The 15,611-nt window shown below is 34.7% G+C and overlaps 1 protein-coding gene across 4 annotated transcripts; it reads left to right on the forward strand.

Moving 5' to 3' along the window:
* Positions 1–1,003: 1,003 nt before the first annotated feature.
* Positions 1,004–9,390, forward strand: LOC18052468 (polyadenylation and cleavage factor homolog 4). Of its 4 annotated transcripts, none has more exons than XR_002907086.1 (8): positions 1,004–1,608; positions 2,053–2,154; positions 2,272–2,526; positions 4,242–5,039; positions 5,339–6,283; positions 6,399–6,947; positions 7,927–8,433; positions 9,305–9,390. XR_002907086.1 is itself a non-coding variant. In XM_024190458.1 (7 exons), the coding sequence occupies exons 1-7, from the start codon at positions 1,264–1,266 to the stop codon at positions 7,969–7,971; spliced, it is 3,039 nt and encodes a 1,012-aa protein (XP_024046226.1). In that variant the 5' UTR covers positions 1,004–1,263; the 3' UTR covers positions 7,972–8,766. The 4 variants fall into 4 exon arrangements, 1 of the variants encoding a protein (XP_024046226.1); XR_002907088.1 differs by having other exon boundaries at positions 1,006–1,608; positions 4,353–5,039; XR_002907087.1 differs by lacking the exon at positions 2,053–2,154.
* The last annotated feature ends 6,221 nt before the right edge of the window (positions 9,391–15,611 follow it).

Genomic DNA, 15,611 nt, shown 5'->3' on the forward strand with positions numbered 1-15,611 from the left:
TCTTCTGATTAGTATTAAAAATGTATTATTCTTTAGAAAATATTAATCTTAATTATTATTGTAGGAATCGTCTTGGATAGGTGCTAATGGTGGTGAATGAAACAAAATTATTCTTTTCAAACTTGTGTTGAATGATAATATGAATCGGTAATTGTTATTTTTAGATGCTAGTTTGTGGTTTTTTTATAGACTTGTGTATTTTGTACTTATATTTGAGAATTTGGGTTGGATTGATGTTGAAATTTTAATTTTTCATTTACATTAGTTAAATTTAGAATTGAGAATGTTATATGAAATTTTAGGTTATTATTATAAATTTACATATTGAACATTTGTGATTTTAAATATAAAAACTCGTAAAAAATCTATTGGGTACTATTATAAGTTTGATCATTGTCAAAATTCACAGCAGATGAGTTTTTTTTTAAAAAAATTAAAACCCACAGTGGATTGTGAGTGGATTTGATAATTTAAATTTTATGCGGGTTTGAGTTTGATAATGGTAAATTCGCTGCAAACACCGCGCTATTACCATCCCTATATTGTCAATCTATTGGGTACCATTATAAGTTTGATAATTGTCAAAATCTATAGCGGATGAATTTTTTTAAAAAATGAAAATCTACAGTGAATTATGAGTAAATTTGATAATTTAAATTTTATGTGCGTTTGAGTTTGATAATGATAAATCTGCTGCAAACGCCGCACTATTACCATCCATATATATCTGTAAATGGTGAAACAAAACTAAGAGGAGAGTGTGATTGTGGCACAGTGGAAGTGTCTTGACTGTCTTCTGTTGGGGTCCACTTGAACATTCTTTTAAACAGTTAAAATCCGTGCGATTCGCGGACCTAAAATCAAAATCGCTGTGATCAAGTTCCCATTTGTATACTCATATTAAAACAAAGGTGTGAGTGCGTTAATCAACGTCCACGTACTTCACATTTGGACAAGAATTCAGTTATTTGTCCAGAAAAGATCCCGTGGACCCTACTTCTGTCACTATAATAACCGTAGATCAAATCCGGATAGTAGTCCCCAAACCCTTAAAAAAAAAAGAGATTTCTCCACCGTCTCGACTCTCGTCTCATGATAATTGCACGAATTTGTATCACGCTAAAAGAACGCACCAAAACGGGACAGAGACGAGCTTCTTGTATTGAACTTGTTCGATACCATTCTAGTAACCGAACAGACTGCTCATGTTTCAAAACCCAAACCCTAATTCATTATTAATACTATTGATTTCTGTGAAGTTGAATGGAATCTGGGAAAATCTTACAAAACCCTAGACCTTCGCCTTCACCTTCACTTGCATTCACTAATAACAACAAGGCGATGCCAAATGAGCTGGCGCAGAAGCCGTCAACGCCGATAATTGACAAGTTTCGGGCGCTTTTGAAGCTACGAGAGGAGGAGGCTAGGGTTGGGGATGGTGCCGGGACGACGCTTAGTACGGATGAGATTGTGCAGCTATACGAGACGGTGTTGGCTGAGCTTACTTTCAATTCGAAGCCGATTATTACTGATCTGACGATAATTGCCGGAGAACAGAGAGCCCACGGCGATGGCATTGCCGAAGCAATTTGCACCAGGATTCTCGAGGTTTGTTGATTGTTTATTTGTACTATGTGGCTGCTTCAATCTTGTTAAGTTTTAAATTTGGACTTGTAATTTTGTTGCATAATCTAGGATTTGAAGTTTCTTGAAGTTTTCAAAATCCCCTATTTTATAATTTTGCAGTTTCAGCATTCTGAGTTTCATCCTGCATTGCTGTATTTTTAAGAAATTATTGGAAGCTATATGGAGAATGAACAAAAAAATAGTTTCTCCCACTAGTGGTGAACTGCTGAATTCATACTTTCCAGTTAATTATAATAAAATAGTACAATTCTTTGGTTTTCAACCTTGCATTTTGGGTAAGGTTGATGGGAAAAAGTGGGGAAATTGAACGTAATCAACATTTTGATTTTGTTTTTCCGTTTTCAGATATGGCGGTGTTTATGTACGCTCTAAGTTTTATATTTGCTTTCTGTTGTCTGTGCTTAGGCCCCAGTTAATCACAAACTGCCGTCGTTGTATCTTTTGGACAGTATAGTTAAGAACATCAATAAAGAATATGTTAGGTACTTTTCTTCCCGTTTACCTGAGGTGAGTGCATCATGGCTTATGTTTCCATTAATTGCTGATTATTTTCAGATAACATATGGACTTTGCTTTTTGAGGCACATATTCTAATAAAAAAATTTTATTTCACAATCTTTCTAGGTTTTTTGTGAGGCATACAGGCAAGTTCATCCTGACTTGTATAGTGCTATGCAACACCTCTTTGGCACTTGGTCAACAGTTTTTCCACAAGCAGTCCTCCACAAGATTGAGGCGGAACTACAGTTTTCTTCTCAAGTAAATAAACAATCATCAAATGTTAATTCTCTGCGAGCGTCTGAGTCTCCTCGACCAACTCATGGCATACATGTTAATCCTAAATACATACGTCAGTTTGAACATTCAAACACAGATAGTGTAAGTTTTTAAATAACTCTCTTCCTCTATCTCCCTTCGCTTCCTAGAGCACAGAAGGGTTAGACTGTTGCTTAATTTTATTAGCGTGGATGAAATCTATGATTTATATGTTTGGAGTATTCCATTTGCCATTTGGTGGATATACGTACACCTTTTTGCAAATATTATGTTGCAATTGCCATATTTAACTATAGCCTGTTATAAAAAGTATAATGTTTGTGAAGTTTTTGGACATCACTCTTTTTCTTGTTTCTGGCATTTGTTGCATTTGATATAACCAAAAAATTATTAGTTTTCTGAAGAAAAATTATTCTAACTCTGATAATTACTATAGCAAATGCTGCTGGGTTGCTGCCAAGTGCAACTGGACAGGTGTGTGTCTCCTGGGCAAACATTTCATGTTTTGTTGATGATTATCTCCATGTCTAGATCAGCTTCTCCTTGATGTTGCTTGGTTGGACCAGTGCAGCTTAGGTACAAATAATTAAGAAAAGGCAAAATGCCGATGATGTTGATTCAGTTTCAAAAGGGATCACTATTTGGCAATATGCATAAAGTGCAAATAGCTTCACAATTGGAGACGCCCCTTTTCGATTCTTTGAAAGCTTTGCATCAAATGCAAGTTGGGATGGAATCTTCTTTTAGAAGTCAATATGCATATAGCTGATAGTTAGTTATGTTTTCCTGTTCATTAGTCTTCTCATACATTGGGGCTGTCATAGGATATTGGGCTACAATATGCATATAGCTGATAGTTATTTATCTTGGCACATGTAAAAAATAGTGTCCTAGTAAACTGGACTACAATTACCATGGGTATAGGATGACTAGGTGACAGTTGATTAAGTTTAACATTTATTTTGAACCTGTATTTGGTTTTGGTGTAATCACATACTTGTGTCTTGGTGTTTGGTCTGCAGATGTGCAGAATTCTGGTTTTTTGTCTGGGAAATCTATAGTTCATGACTGTTTTGGCTTTGAAAAATGCTGTTTGATGCATTGAAAAATGGTGTGTGTTTTTTTTATATGCTTGTTATACTTTTTTCCATGTTCGCTTTTGCCTACTTGGTTTGCATTCTTCAATTATGTCAGAAAATTCATGTCTGAATTAGGAAATGAAAAATGGTGCTTTGAATATACAGCTGACCTCTGAATTATTGCAAGAAAGTATCTTGTCCTAATTCTTAATCTAATTTGTTTAGTTGGTTATTTTTCTTCAATTCTAGCTACAGTATCATTGGGGAAGATTTAAGTTTAATTTGTGTTTGTGTGTGGACTAAGTTAGGTCGTAAACTGGGGAAAAAGAGCGAATTGTTGTTTTGTTGATGTCTTAGACGCAGTTTGGCCATATGAGTTCTTGCTATGGGTGCATGTAACAAGAGTTCCAAATTAAGACAAAACTTGCTTACTGATATATTGGAGCTTTCTTTAGATTTTGTTGTGCGTTCTTAACATTTGTACTGTGCATGTATTGTTTTAGTTTATGCCTTTTTCCTGTTTGTGGTAGAAGGGGTACTTTTGAGCTTTGTTCTTTCCCTGTCAGTGATCTTATTACTTTTTCTTTATTGTTATAATCATATACCTGACTGGGAAACCTGCTTAGGTTGTGAACTATTTTCAGTTATCGACTCTAGTGTGAGTCTATTGGTGCACATTTGCTTGAGGCAGACAATTTTTGACTTTTAAAAAGTGGAATTCGTTTATAACCCTTGCAGAACATTCATCAAGTAAAAGGAACATCTTCAAATCTGAAAGAATATGGTCAGAATCCTGCCATTGGTTATGACGAGTTTGACACTAATCATTTAGAGTTGACATCCTTGCAGGTTGGAGGTCAAAGATCGAATCCAGCAGGTAGTGTCGGTCGTGCGACTTTTGCTCTTGGTGCTAATAAGCTGCATCCATCTTCAACTTCCAGACTTGGAAGATCTTTGTCACCTTTAGGAATTGGATCAGAAGGTGATGAGTTTGCAGTGGAAAATTCACCTAGAAGGCTTGAGGGCACCTCTCCATCTCATCCAGTATTTGATTATGGAATAGGCAGAGCAATTGGCAGAAATGAGGAGGTGAGTGAATGGCGTAACCCCAATAGATTCGAATCTACTTCTACTTCTTATAATCTTAGCAATGGACATGAGCATCAAGGACCTAGAGCTTTGATAGACGCATATGGAAGTGACAGAAGAGCTTCTAACAACAAACCTTCGCAAGTTGGACACATGGGTATAAATGGAATGGGCAATAAGGTAGCATCAAGATCATGGCAGAATACTGAAGAGGAGGAGTTTGATTGGGAAGATATGAGCCCTACTTTACTAGACCGTGGCAGGAAATTTGACTTTTTGCCATCATCTGTTCCACTATATGGATCAACTGGGGCAAGGCCTGACTTCAGCAAGTTGAATGCTTCCTCCTTGGAGTCTGATATTAGGACCAATCATTCTAGTCAGGCACAGCTACCTCTTTTGGATGATTCTTCTGTTACTGCTGAAGATTCAGTTTCTTTGCTGGGTGTATGTTATCTCAACTTTGTTTGCTATGCCTGTCTTGTTTAATCATTTCAGTCTGCTGATCTGGATACCAAATGATATTTACATACAAAAACTTCTCTTGTTTTTTACTAAGTTGGTTTATTCAAGTTTACTTCTTGTCATTATTTTTATTATGGATCCCTTGTGCATAATGTGGTGATTATACCAAGTATTAGATGTGGGAACCTGACTATGATTTTTGTTAGAGCATGTGATATCAGATCATGTATCTTGATTTCCAACTACATCTTACACCTTAAAATTTTTATATGTTTTCGCAGTCTGGTCGCGGAACAGGTAAAGTATCTGGGTTTCAATCTGAGCCAAATCAAAATCTAGGTTCTCGTTATCCTCAGGAAAGCTGGAATTTGCCACATCCCTTCTCTCGATCATCACACCCTCCTAATGGCAGGGGACGAGGGAGAGATTCCCATATTCCCTTTCCGGGCAGTGGTGTACCTTCCTTGGGTGTTGATAAAGCGGCTCCTTATATTGACAAGTTTGTGGGTGCTGATGCACTATTTGTTAGGCCTCCAGCAGTTGTGTCTAGAATAGGTTCTTCTGGTCCTGACTTGCTTAGTACTGGGGCTATACAGTCATCAACTGGGGCTTGGGCCCCAATGAACTTGCATAAACCTCACCTGCCTCCTGGACAACCTGTTTATCCACAGCAGAAGCAGACAAGGACTCAGTTTGATTCAATAAATGCCGCTGGTAGCATTTTGAATCAGGGACTAAGTAAATCATTGTATAATTCCGAAAGCAAGGAACTGAGTTTGATGAAGCCACAACTGCACGATCAACATGCTACTCCAAATCAACAAAACCAGGGCCGGGCACAATTTCTTTCTCAGGAGGCTACAAATAAATTTCTCCCCTCCATTGCAGCATCGATGCCACCTCACCTACTGGCACCACCCTTGAGTCATGGGTACACCCAACGAGGGCACAATGCTGTCATGGGTATGGTTCCATCAAATCCAGTGCCTGCTGGACAACAACCTTTACATGTCCAGAGTATTCAGAATAGCTCCTTGCATTTACAGGGGAGGCCGTCGCCACCACTTCCTCCTGGTCCCCCTCCTGCTTCTTCTCAAATGATACCTGGGTCTCAAAGTGCAGGGCTAGTTGTCCCCAGTCAACAACCAGGCCATGCATTTTCTGGTTTGATTAGTTCCCTCATGGCACAAGGTTTGATCTCATTAACAACGCAAACCCCTGTGCAGGTATTTATTTGAATTGTTAGTATCCTGTATAGTTTTTTTTTTTTTTGGGTCATTGGGTCAATGGTGTTACTTATGCAGTGTAAGATTATATTTCAACCTAGTAATTGATTTGTAGGATTCTGTGGGACTTGAGTTTAATGCCGATCTTCATAAGTTGCGCCATGAGTCGGCAATAAGTTCCCTTTATGCTAATCTTCCGCGACAGTGCACCACATGCGGCCTACGTTTTAAGTGTCAAGAAGAGCACAGCAGTCATATGGATTGGCATGTGACTAAGAACCGGATGTCCAAGAACCGTAAGCAGAAGCCTTCTCGTAAATGGTTTGTAAGTGCTAGCATGTGGCTTAGTGGTACAGAGGCATTGGGAACTGATGCAATTCCTGGGTTTTTACCTGCTGAGCCCATTTTGGAAAAGAAAGATGATGAAGAAATGGCTGTCCCTGCTGATGAAGACCAGAATGTATGCGCATTATGTGGAGAACCCTTTGATGATTTTTACAGTGATGAGACCGAGGAATGGATGTATAAAGGAGCTGTCTACATGAATGCACCAAATGGGTCAACAGAAGGCATGGATAGATCTCAGTTAGGTCCTATAGTGCATGCTAAATGCAGGTCTGAGTCTACTGTGATTCCCTCTGACGATTTTAAACGTGATGAAGGGGTATGCTTCTACATTTTATTGCTTTACCATTTTAGCATTTGTTTTCTTTTAGCAACTGCTGTTGTCTTCTATGGAACATGATTATCCTGCTGTATGCTGTTTCCATCTAAAGTTGTCTGAACCAGAAGATGTTATTTTTGACACATCCTCAGTCCAATAGTCTGTACTCTGCTAGCTAATGACATTTGGTTGGTGAATACTTTCTATCGTCTTCATCTTCAGAAGGAAAAATTTTGATTTGGCGCTGAGTTTCAAAGCCCAAAGATCAGATAGACACTTGAATATTAATGAGAATGTTTAAGCCATTTAGTTCAGGATGAGTACTTCTTGCATTGTGTAAATTGATTTTCCATGAAATTGAATTTTAGAACTAGAAGTTTACGGATGCATTCCTGGTTGAGGATAAATAGGGGTGTAGCCTTGGGATCTGCAAGCTTTGTTTGAAAATCTACCCCTGCAAATGGCTAGATCTAGGCATGTCCACAAATATTTACAACGGAGTAAATAGGACCGACTTGCCCTTGTTTGGATTAGACTCTGGTAGGCCACTGATTGTAGTATTAGTACATTTTAATATAATTTCGAGAAAAGAGTGGGGGGGAAAGATAAACTAGGCATTAGCCAAAAACTTTTGCCAGTAAACTTAGATTATTGATTGACAAATCCACACAAACTGAGAGCACTTTGATGAAACAATGGTTCTAACTGGTGTTGGGCCTGTCTTATTTTCAGAAAGGCGGGGGGGTGTAATATCCAATGCATTGATGTTTTAAGGTGTATGTATAGATGGTTGTAGTCGGAGAAACTTACATCTTATTCTGACAATTTTTTTTTTTAATTTCCGACTTGCCCCGGGGGGGGGTTGAATTGGTGTAATATCCAATGCATTGATGTTTGAAGGTGTATGTATAGATGGTTGTACTCGGAGAAACTTACATCTTATTCTGACAATTTTTTTTTTTTAATTTCCGACTTGCAGGGAAGTAGTGAAGAGGGTAATCAAAGAAAAAAATTGCGGAGTTAACTTTAATAGATTGCTTCTTGAGTGTTTTGTAACTTGAGATACTACTTTTAGCGGTACGCCCCTTACTTACTTTTACAGTAGCACTGGAGATTGCAGTTCCTTGGTTTTTTGCCAAAATCATGTACATGTATAGTTCGATTTGTATCATGCCCATTATCTTGCAGTATAAGATTATAATTTCTCTGGCAGACTTTTCTTTTCAAGCATGTTTGTCCCTTATGTCAACTCGTAAAGAAATTATTTAGTTATTTTCAACAACAGTACAATTGTGACAAGTGGAACACTTGTGGTCGGTTCATTTTCATTCTTGTCCCTTTTCTCCTACTGAGTACTGACCTTCTTTGGTGTAAGCAGTGCAGGTGGGCTCTCTAGACTCTCCTACTGTTGTTTTAATGGAATAGAGTTATATCTTATCAGAATAAATGTGGTTGCTCTCTGGGTTAATGAAATTCTACTTTTATGGTAAATTTTGTCCCTATTTTTTTGGTTTGTTTTTTGCAGTTGTGATCCGCCAGTTGCAATGTGTGCTCTTTGTTGACCACCAGTTGCTTATTATAAAGTCATTTTTCCCCCTACTTTCTGCTTTTCTTCTTTCTTACTAAATTGAGATGGTGAAAATTTTGGCGACTCCTACCAGTAAAGCCAATGAACCAGACATTTTCATGATTTTGATGGTTGCTTGTGTTGCTTGACACAGGCTGAGACTGTGGTCTTCATAATCACATGCCAACGTTTGATAAAAAGTTTTACGTCATCTTGTCCATGGGAGAACTGCAAGTGCAGTCGATTTCAAATCCCCTCTTTGTACATTTTTTTTTTTTTTGGTGTTATAATCGTATAATTTTATCATAAAAATGGACTTCGTATTTAATTTTGAAAGGTCGGGAGAAATTTCCCACTGTATAGTTATATAATTTAATAATTTAAGAACAATTTTTAGTACGGACGTCTTTATTTTTAAAGTGTATCGATTTTAATATATATATATATATATGTTCGTTTATTGTAGAAGAGTAATTGTGACTTCAATATACAAATTGATTAGCCAACAATTAATGGGACTTTGGCAGGATAGGAGAACACTTGCTAATATTCTTATTTAATTATAAAATAATTGTAAATTAGTTTTAGTAATTCTCAGTAACAAGCTCATGTATTTTTCTGCTAATCATTAAGTACTAGAGATAAAATGAAGTGTTTTTGTGATAGTTAAATATTGTTACAAAGAAAAAAAAATTGATTATTAAAAAAAAGTTCCTTGAAATAATAAAATAATTTCGTTATGTGAAATTAAAATATTATGAGTACAATTTTAAATCAAGTTAAAATTTAGTTGCAGGAGGTGAAGGATTTTTCTTGAGAAAGAAGAAAACTAGAAGAGGTTACCGTGGAGAAAGGATATTTGTTTTTTAAGGAAACTCGTACGATAATAAAATCCTACGGGAATTCATAAGCGATTGTTATTGGGGAAGTCGTTTCATTGTAGGCAAGGATTGCAAGGGTGTTGCATTAGCATTCTGCAGCGTTAGCCTCCGTATCTAACTCATATTCATATATTCCATTTGACTCCAGAAACGAAATCACGATCAGTTTGTTGACAATCCTCAACCTCAGTCAAGCGTCAGACTCACCGTCAGTTCCTGCCACCGATGACTACAGTTTCAATGCCATTCAGTACTGGTACTACTCCATACTATCAGAATCAGATAAATATTGCTTTTTGTGCAAGACCAACCCAACCAATCAACAAAAGCCCAAACCAATAGCCTCAGTCTGCGTGTTTGATGATTAACAATATCCTTTTGCCTTCACAGGCTACAGGCCAGCCAACAACTAGTACACCTACAGCTGCCGAACCAACAACAAATCCCTGCGGGAGGAATCCGTTTCTATGGGACTTGAGTTTTATCGTGCCAAGCTTAAAGTGCGACATGAATCTGATATAAGGGCAATGTATTCTGATCTCTCAAGACAATGAAAAACCTGTGTGATGAGGTTTGTGTCTCAAGTAATGCAACACCACCTCTAAGACGAAGCGAAATCTCTCTCGACGCCGTAGCTACTTTCCAAGCACAATATTCTTGGGCCAATGGAAACCCTCCAGCACATGCATTTTTTGTTGTGAGAAAAATAAGAACCAGGATTATGAATTATTTGCTGTTCCTGCCCACGAAGATCAGAATGAACGTCCTCTCCGTACGCAGCCTTTTGATGTCTGCATGAGTGATGATACCAACGACTGGATGTGTATAGGAACTGTGTATTAGAGCGAGGCCAAGGCATCATCAAGGAAATTCTACAAGTCTCTGTTATGTCCCGTTGTGAATGCTAAATGCATCAATTCATCGCCTTAATTAATTTTCACAGTACTGTTTTATACTATACCTATGTGTTTTATTTCAATTTCAATTTCCACTTTTGAAATCTTTGTACCTTTATGTATATTAATAAATAATTGAACGAGAACAATCATCTTTGGATATATCAATCGTACCGTTCGTATTTCTATATAGTCTTAACCCTTCTATGGCTGTGAGTGTTCAGTGGGAAACTGTTTGGTTATATTGATCAATTTGGCTGCCCTTAAGACGTGTGATCTCGTAGACTTTAGTTTATGCATGAATTTCACTTCTTTTACGAAGTTTCTTTCAATTTCAATCACTCTCAAGTCTTTACGACTTTTTCAATGTGGTTATTAGCTAAGAATCCAGATCTTCCGATTTTCACTAAGAGCAGATAAGAGGATGCCGGAGATGCCTATGTAACTATTAATAGAGCACTCCAAAGCAAGTTTAGAGCGAAGCTGTCAGCCCAGTCCAGCGGCTGCTCATATCTTTATCCCAAATTTAAAAATACAGATTTTATTAAATTATTAATTTTCCTATCTTTTAGTTTGACCTAATTTTACTACTATTAAGATTCCTGATTGGAAAATTAAGTACACGGAAAATGCTATTTCAACCAAGTAAAATCTTGACACTTTAAAATGCACTGTTTTACCGAAGAAAAATGAAAAAAAAATGTTATTTATCTTTTAGATTGTGATGTTTATAAATAGAACTCTCTTCAAATTGAGTAACTTTTTATAAATGCACATATCTCATACTCTTATCATTTTCCTTTTTACAAGATCTCCGCATTATTGGAAACCTCTCCTATTTACCATTAGTTTTGTAATATTCAAACATTTCATCAGAATTATTAAAACACATTCCAACCTTAGGCACAATAACTTTTTCCTCCAATTTCTCATTATTTTCTTCAAAATCATCATTCTTTAATTCCTCCACTTCATCAACTTAGGGCCAGTTTGGAATTGTGGAGGTTGATGAAATAAGATGCTTGTGTTGTATAGATGAAATAAGCTGCCGATTAAAAAAGAAACTCGATGTTTGGCAAACTGTGTTGTTGCGATTGCTGTGAGTTTGAAAAGTAGAGTATATGCGTTTAGTAAATCTTATTACGAAAGTGTCGTTTTATTATATAATGACCAAAATAGACATACGTTTTAGTTGCTTTTTATTTTATGTTTAATAAATTGTTTAGACATATTTTTTTCTTAAATATATAAAATTACATTAAAAAAACTCAATTAAGAAAAATCTGAAGAATTTCATAATCTATTAGATAAAATATGATAAAAATTTATACTTTTACATAATCTAAATAAAATGAAAAGTAATATGTATTACATTCACAATAAATTTTTTGCAATAAAATTTTTCAAATTTTCCATTTCTTGGGATCCAGAGCCATTAATATTGTGATACTTTTCTTGACTGTTATTGTCTCTTTCTATTCCTTCATCAAAGATTGAAGTAAGATAATTTTCAATGTTATCAAAATGAAGATCACGTTGCGCATGTCTCCTTATATAATTGTGCAATGCCATGGTTGTAATGACTATTTTCACTTGTTTGGCAAATGGAGAGGTGGGCATATCTCTTAGAATCTTCCATCTTTTCGTCCATAGTCTAAATGTGCGTTCAATAACACTTCTAAGCGATGAGTGAGCATGATTAAACAATTCTTGATAACCTGTGAGTTTATCACTTTGATAAAACTTTGGAAGGTGGTATCTTTCGCTTTTATATGGATTAAAAAAACCACTGATTTTGGGGTATCATGCATCCACTAAATAATATTTTATTGTTGAACAAAAAACATGTGAATTTGTATCATAATATTTTAAAAGATTAAGTTATAATTCGACTTAAATACTTTGTAAAGGAAAAAATTAAAGAACATACTTGGTTATGGCAGTAATTAAATTGTGACGGTAAAATAATATCTAATGATTTATATATTAGGGTTTATAAATAAGTAAGATATAATTGTCTTTTTATTAAAATACTACTAGGCATTTTTAAAAAGCGTAGTAGCTTATTAAATAAGTTGCTTATGAAAAGTAATCTTATACCTAATTTTAAAAGTTGTTGACAAAATGAAAAAAATTATAAAATAAATAGTTTATTAAATTTTAACCTCAATCCTAAACGGGACCTTAATCCACTTGTTTCAAATTTTTCATTACTATGCAAAGTAACATATCCAAAAATATTATTAATTAATTATACCAAAATCATTAAATGTACAGTAGGCTATAACCCAGTTAGGTTTGCATACACTGCAAAATCATTTGTAAATGTTTTCATAATCCTATTAGTCTATAATAAATTCAATCATTAAATTCTAAAAAATGGATTTTTGTGGTGCTGAAGGTGAAGGAGCAGCATGGGGATGCGTGGCTTGGCTCGGGTTGTGGCTTGGCTGGTGGCTGGTTGCTCGACACCTGTAAAGGACACATCACAGCGGAGGGCCCGAGGCTGCTTCTACAAACGATCCATGACAACATATGAACATGCTTGAATCATGTTGCCTGGCTGGCGGCTGGTTGCTATGCTTCTGCTTTTGCTTTTTTGTTTTTATCTGAGCTAAATTGCGTAAGCCAAAAGGAAATAAAGGGAGTATGTGGTTGGGAAGAAGGGAGAGGTAAAAAAAAAAAGTTAAAATTAAAAAACTTAGGATTAATCAAGGTGGTATGGTCATTGGTAATGCTTGGCATTTGATTAGAGGTAAACATATATTCCAATTCAGGATCCTGAATTTGTTAAAATTCGGAAAAGTTATTAAATTATATAGTTTAATAATTTTTTCTAAAAGTTATTAAATTATATAGTTTAATAATTTTTTCTAACTTTAATAAAAATCTAAGATTTTAGATAAGATTCTACTATCAATCAATCAATCTATATATGTATATATAATAATTTTTGAGTAAGGACATTCTCATTTTAATAAAGTGAGGATGTCATAAAAAAATATAAATTTTAATATATCAATAGATTAAAAAATATAATTTCTAATACTTTGAAATATGTGTCAATTTTTATTTTAATAATATCATTATTTTATTAAAAGCGAGGATGTCCTCTTTAAAAATGGCTATATATATGAGCCAACCTATTCAGGATTCTCATATTATAATTCAATTTAGCTTTTATAATACTATAAAGAACTAAATCTATATTTTAAAAAATATTGATGCCCGCGTTAGAGGAAAATCTCCATCCCCAGCTTCACTTGACGTCTCTTTGTTATCAAATGGCTTGAAGCATAGCTCTTGGAACAACCACCACCGTTGATCATCGTACCATTCTTAGTACTTGGAGCTATCCTTGACGAATTTGCTGCAGTAGTAGTTTTTATGTGTGTTTGTATATGCAGCCATACTTCAAGTTGCTTGCATATGTATGCGAATTTCTAGTTAATTAAAGAAGGGCAATCAAGACATTTACAATTGAAAGATCAATTGTTTATATGTCATATTGCATATTGTTCACATGGGTTTTTAATTTTGAATAATTGAATGAAACCTAATAGCCTGCATATTATTCACATGGGTTTTTAATGTTGAATAATTGAATGGAACCTAGTAGCCTTTGTTTTCCACCAATATTGATCAGTAGTTAATGGCTTGCTTACATGAGTTTTGCTGATATAAGGAAGTTGAGTGTTGAAAGGGAACTCATAAAGCTCATTGAATCAAAGACCATACAATTAAATTACGTTACGAGTAATGATACAGCCACAAACTCTTGTACAAACTGACGTGACATTAATTCATTGGTTGAATGAAAATATAAATTAATAAAAATAAATCATGTGGGCCAAGTGATATTTAATTCAACCAATCTTATCAAGCCACATCAGTTTGTACAAAATAAGTTTGTACAAGAGTTTGTGGCTGTATCATTACTCATTAAATTACATACTCCTTTGGTTCATATGTCTTTTGAGCTTTTATATATAGATAAGTTGCTTGCATATCTATGGAAATTTCCAATTAATTAAAGAAGGGCAATCAAAGCATTTACAATTGAAAGAACAATTGAATTTTGCTACCTTACGTTTAACGTAAGGTACATCCACTCACACAATTTATCTGTGGGCTCCACTAGTGAGAGGGATGTACCTTACGTTAAACGTAAGGTAGCAGCTCCCTTGTTTATATATCATATTGCATATTGTTCACATGGGTTTTTAATTTTGAATAATTGAATGGAACCTAATAGCCTACATATTGTTCACATGGGTTTTTAATTTTGAATAATTGAATGGAACCTAATAGCCTTTGTTTTCCTCCAATCTTGACCAGTAGTTGATGGCTTGCTTACATGAGTTTTGCTGATATAAGGAAGTTGAGTGTTGAAAGGGCACTCAGAAAGCTCATTGAATCAAAGACCATACAATAAAAATACATCTTTGGTTCATATGTCTTGTAAGCTTTTATATATAGAGATAACAATAATCCAACTTCAATAATCATCTTAAAATTATTTTTATTTAGTTTAATTATGTATTTTCATGCCTCGGGTCACATTCTTTCACTTTCAAATTCAACCACTTGGGGTATCCTTTACTTTTTAAATATGTGAAAGAGACATATTTGAGAGAGACATGCCGTATGCAGCCACTCCATCTTTGCTGGGCTTCCATGAGATTTGGCTAATCATATTTCCAATGTTCAACTTTAATCATTACATGCATTTTAAAACATAGATTTCATTATACTATAAGTAGCGGCGAACTCAAGAATTTATATTACCCGGGTTAAATTAAAAAATTTATATTTTGAAGTGATCATAAAAATTCATAAGTCGGAAGAAGTACATCAAAGAAGAGGAACATAAAAACCCTTATTCTTATAAATACGTATCCGAAATAAAAATATTTATAAAAAAAAGTAGAAAACAAAAGGTAATTCAAATATAAAAAATCCTATTTTTCAATTATGGATCCACATTGCAACCTTTAATAAAATATAATTATATAAGGATTAATAAATCAATTAATGTTTTTAAGCTAAAATTAAATCAATACATGTAATTACAATCAATTAAAACTCGCAAGTAAAACTTTAGTATTTGAAGTCAAGTATTTAACTAATAGGCTTAAATAAATTAAACAACTAAAAACTTTATTCATCTTTTAAAATTATAAATATATTGTTAGTCAAAAGTTTCAATAATAAATTAAACTTATCTAATAAAAATGTATTTGAATGTCGTTGTTTCTTTGGTAGGTGCTCTGACTCTCTTTGAAAAATCATATGCTGATGATTCTTTTATCAAAAGCTC

This window comes from Citrus clementina, unplaced genomic scaffold (assembly GCF_000493195.1).
Source record: "Citrus clementina cultivar Clemenules unplaced genomic scaffold, Citrus_clementina_v1.0 scaffold_2, whole genome shotgun sequence".
NCBI lineage: Eukaryota > Viridiplantae > Streptophyta > Magnoliopsida > Sapindales > Rutaceae > Citrus > Citrus x clementina.

Bases quoted from the DNA above. Each gene is read 5' to 3' on its own strand.
- LOC18052468 (XM_024190458.1), top strand. From the start codon at position 1,264: ATGGAATCTGGGAAAATCTTACAAAACCCTAGACCTTCGCCTTCACCT. The intron at 6,284-6,398 runs GTATTTATTTGA...ATTGATTTGTAG, and splicing joins CAACGCAAACCCCTGTGCAG to GATTCTGTGGGACTTGAGTT. The intron at 6,948-7,926 runs GTATGCTTCTAC...TCCGACTTGCAG, and splicing joins ATTTTAAACGTGATGAAGGG to GGAAGTAGTGAAGAGGGTAA.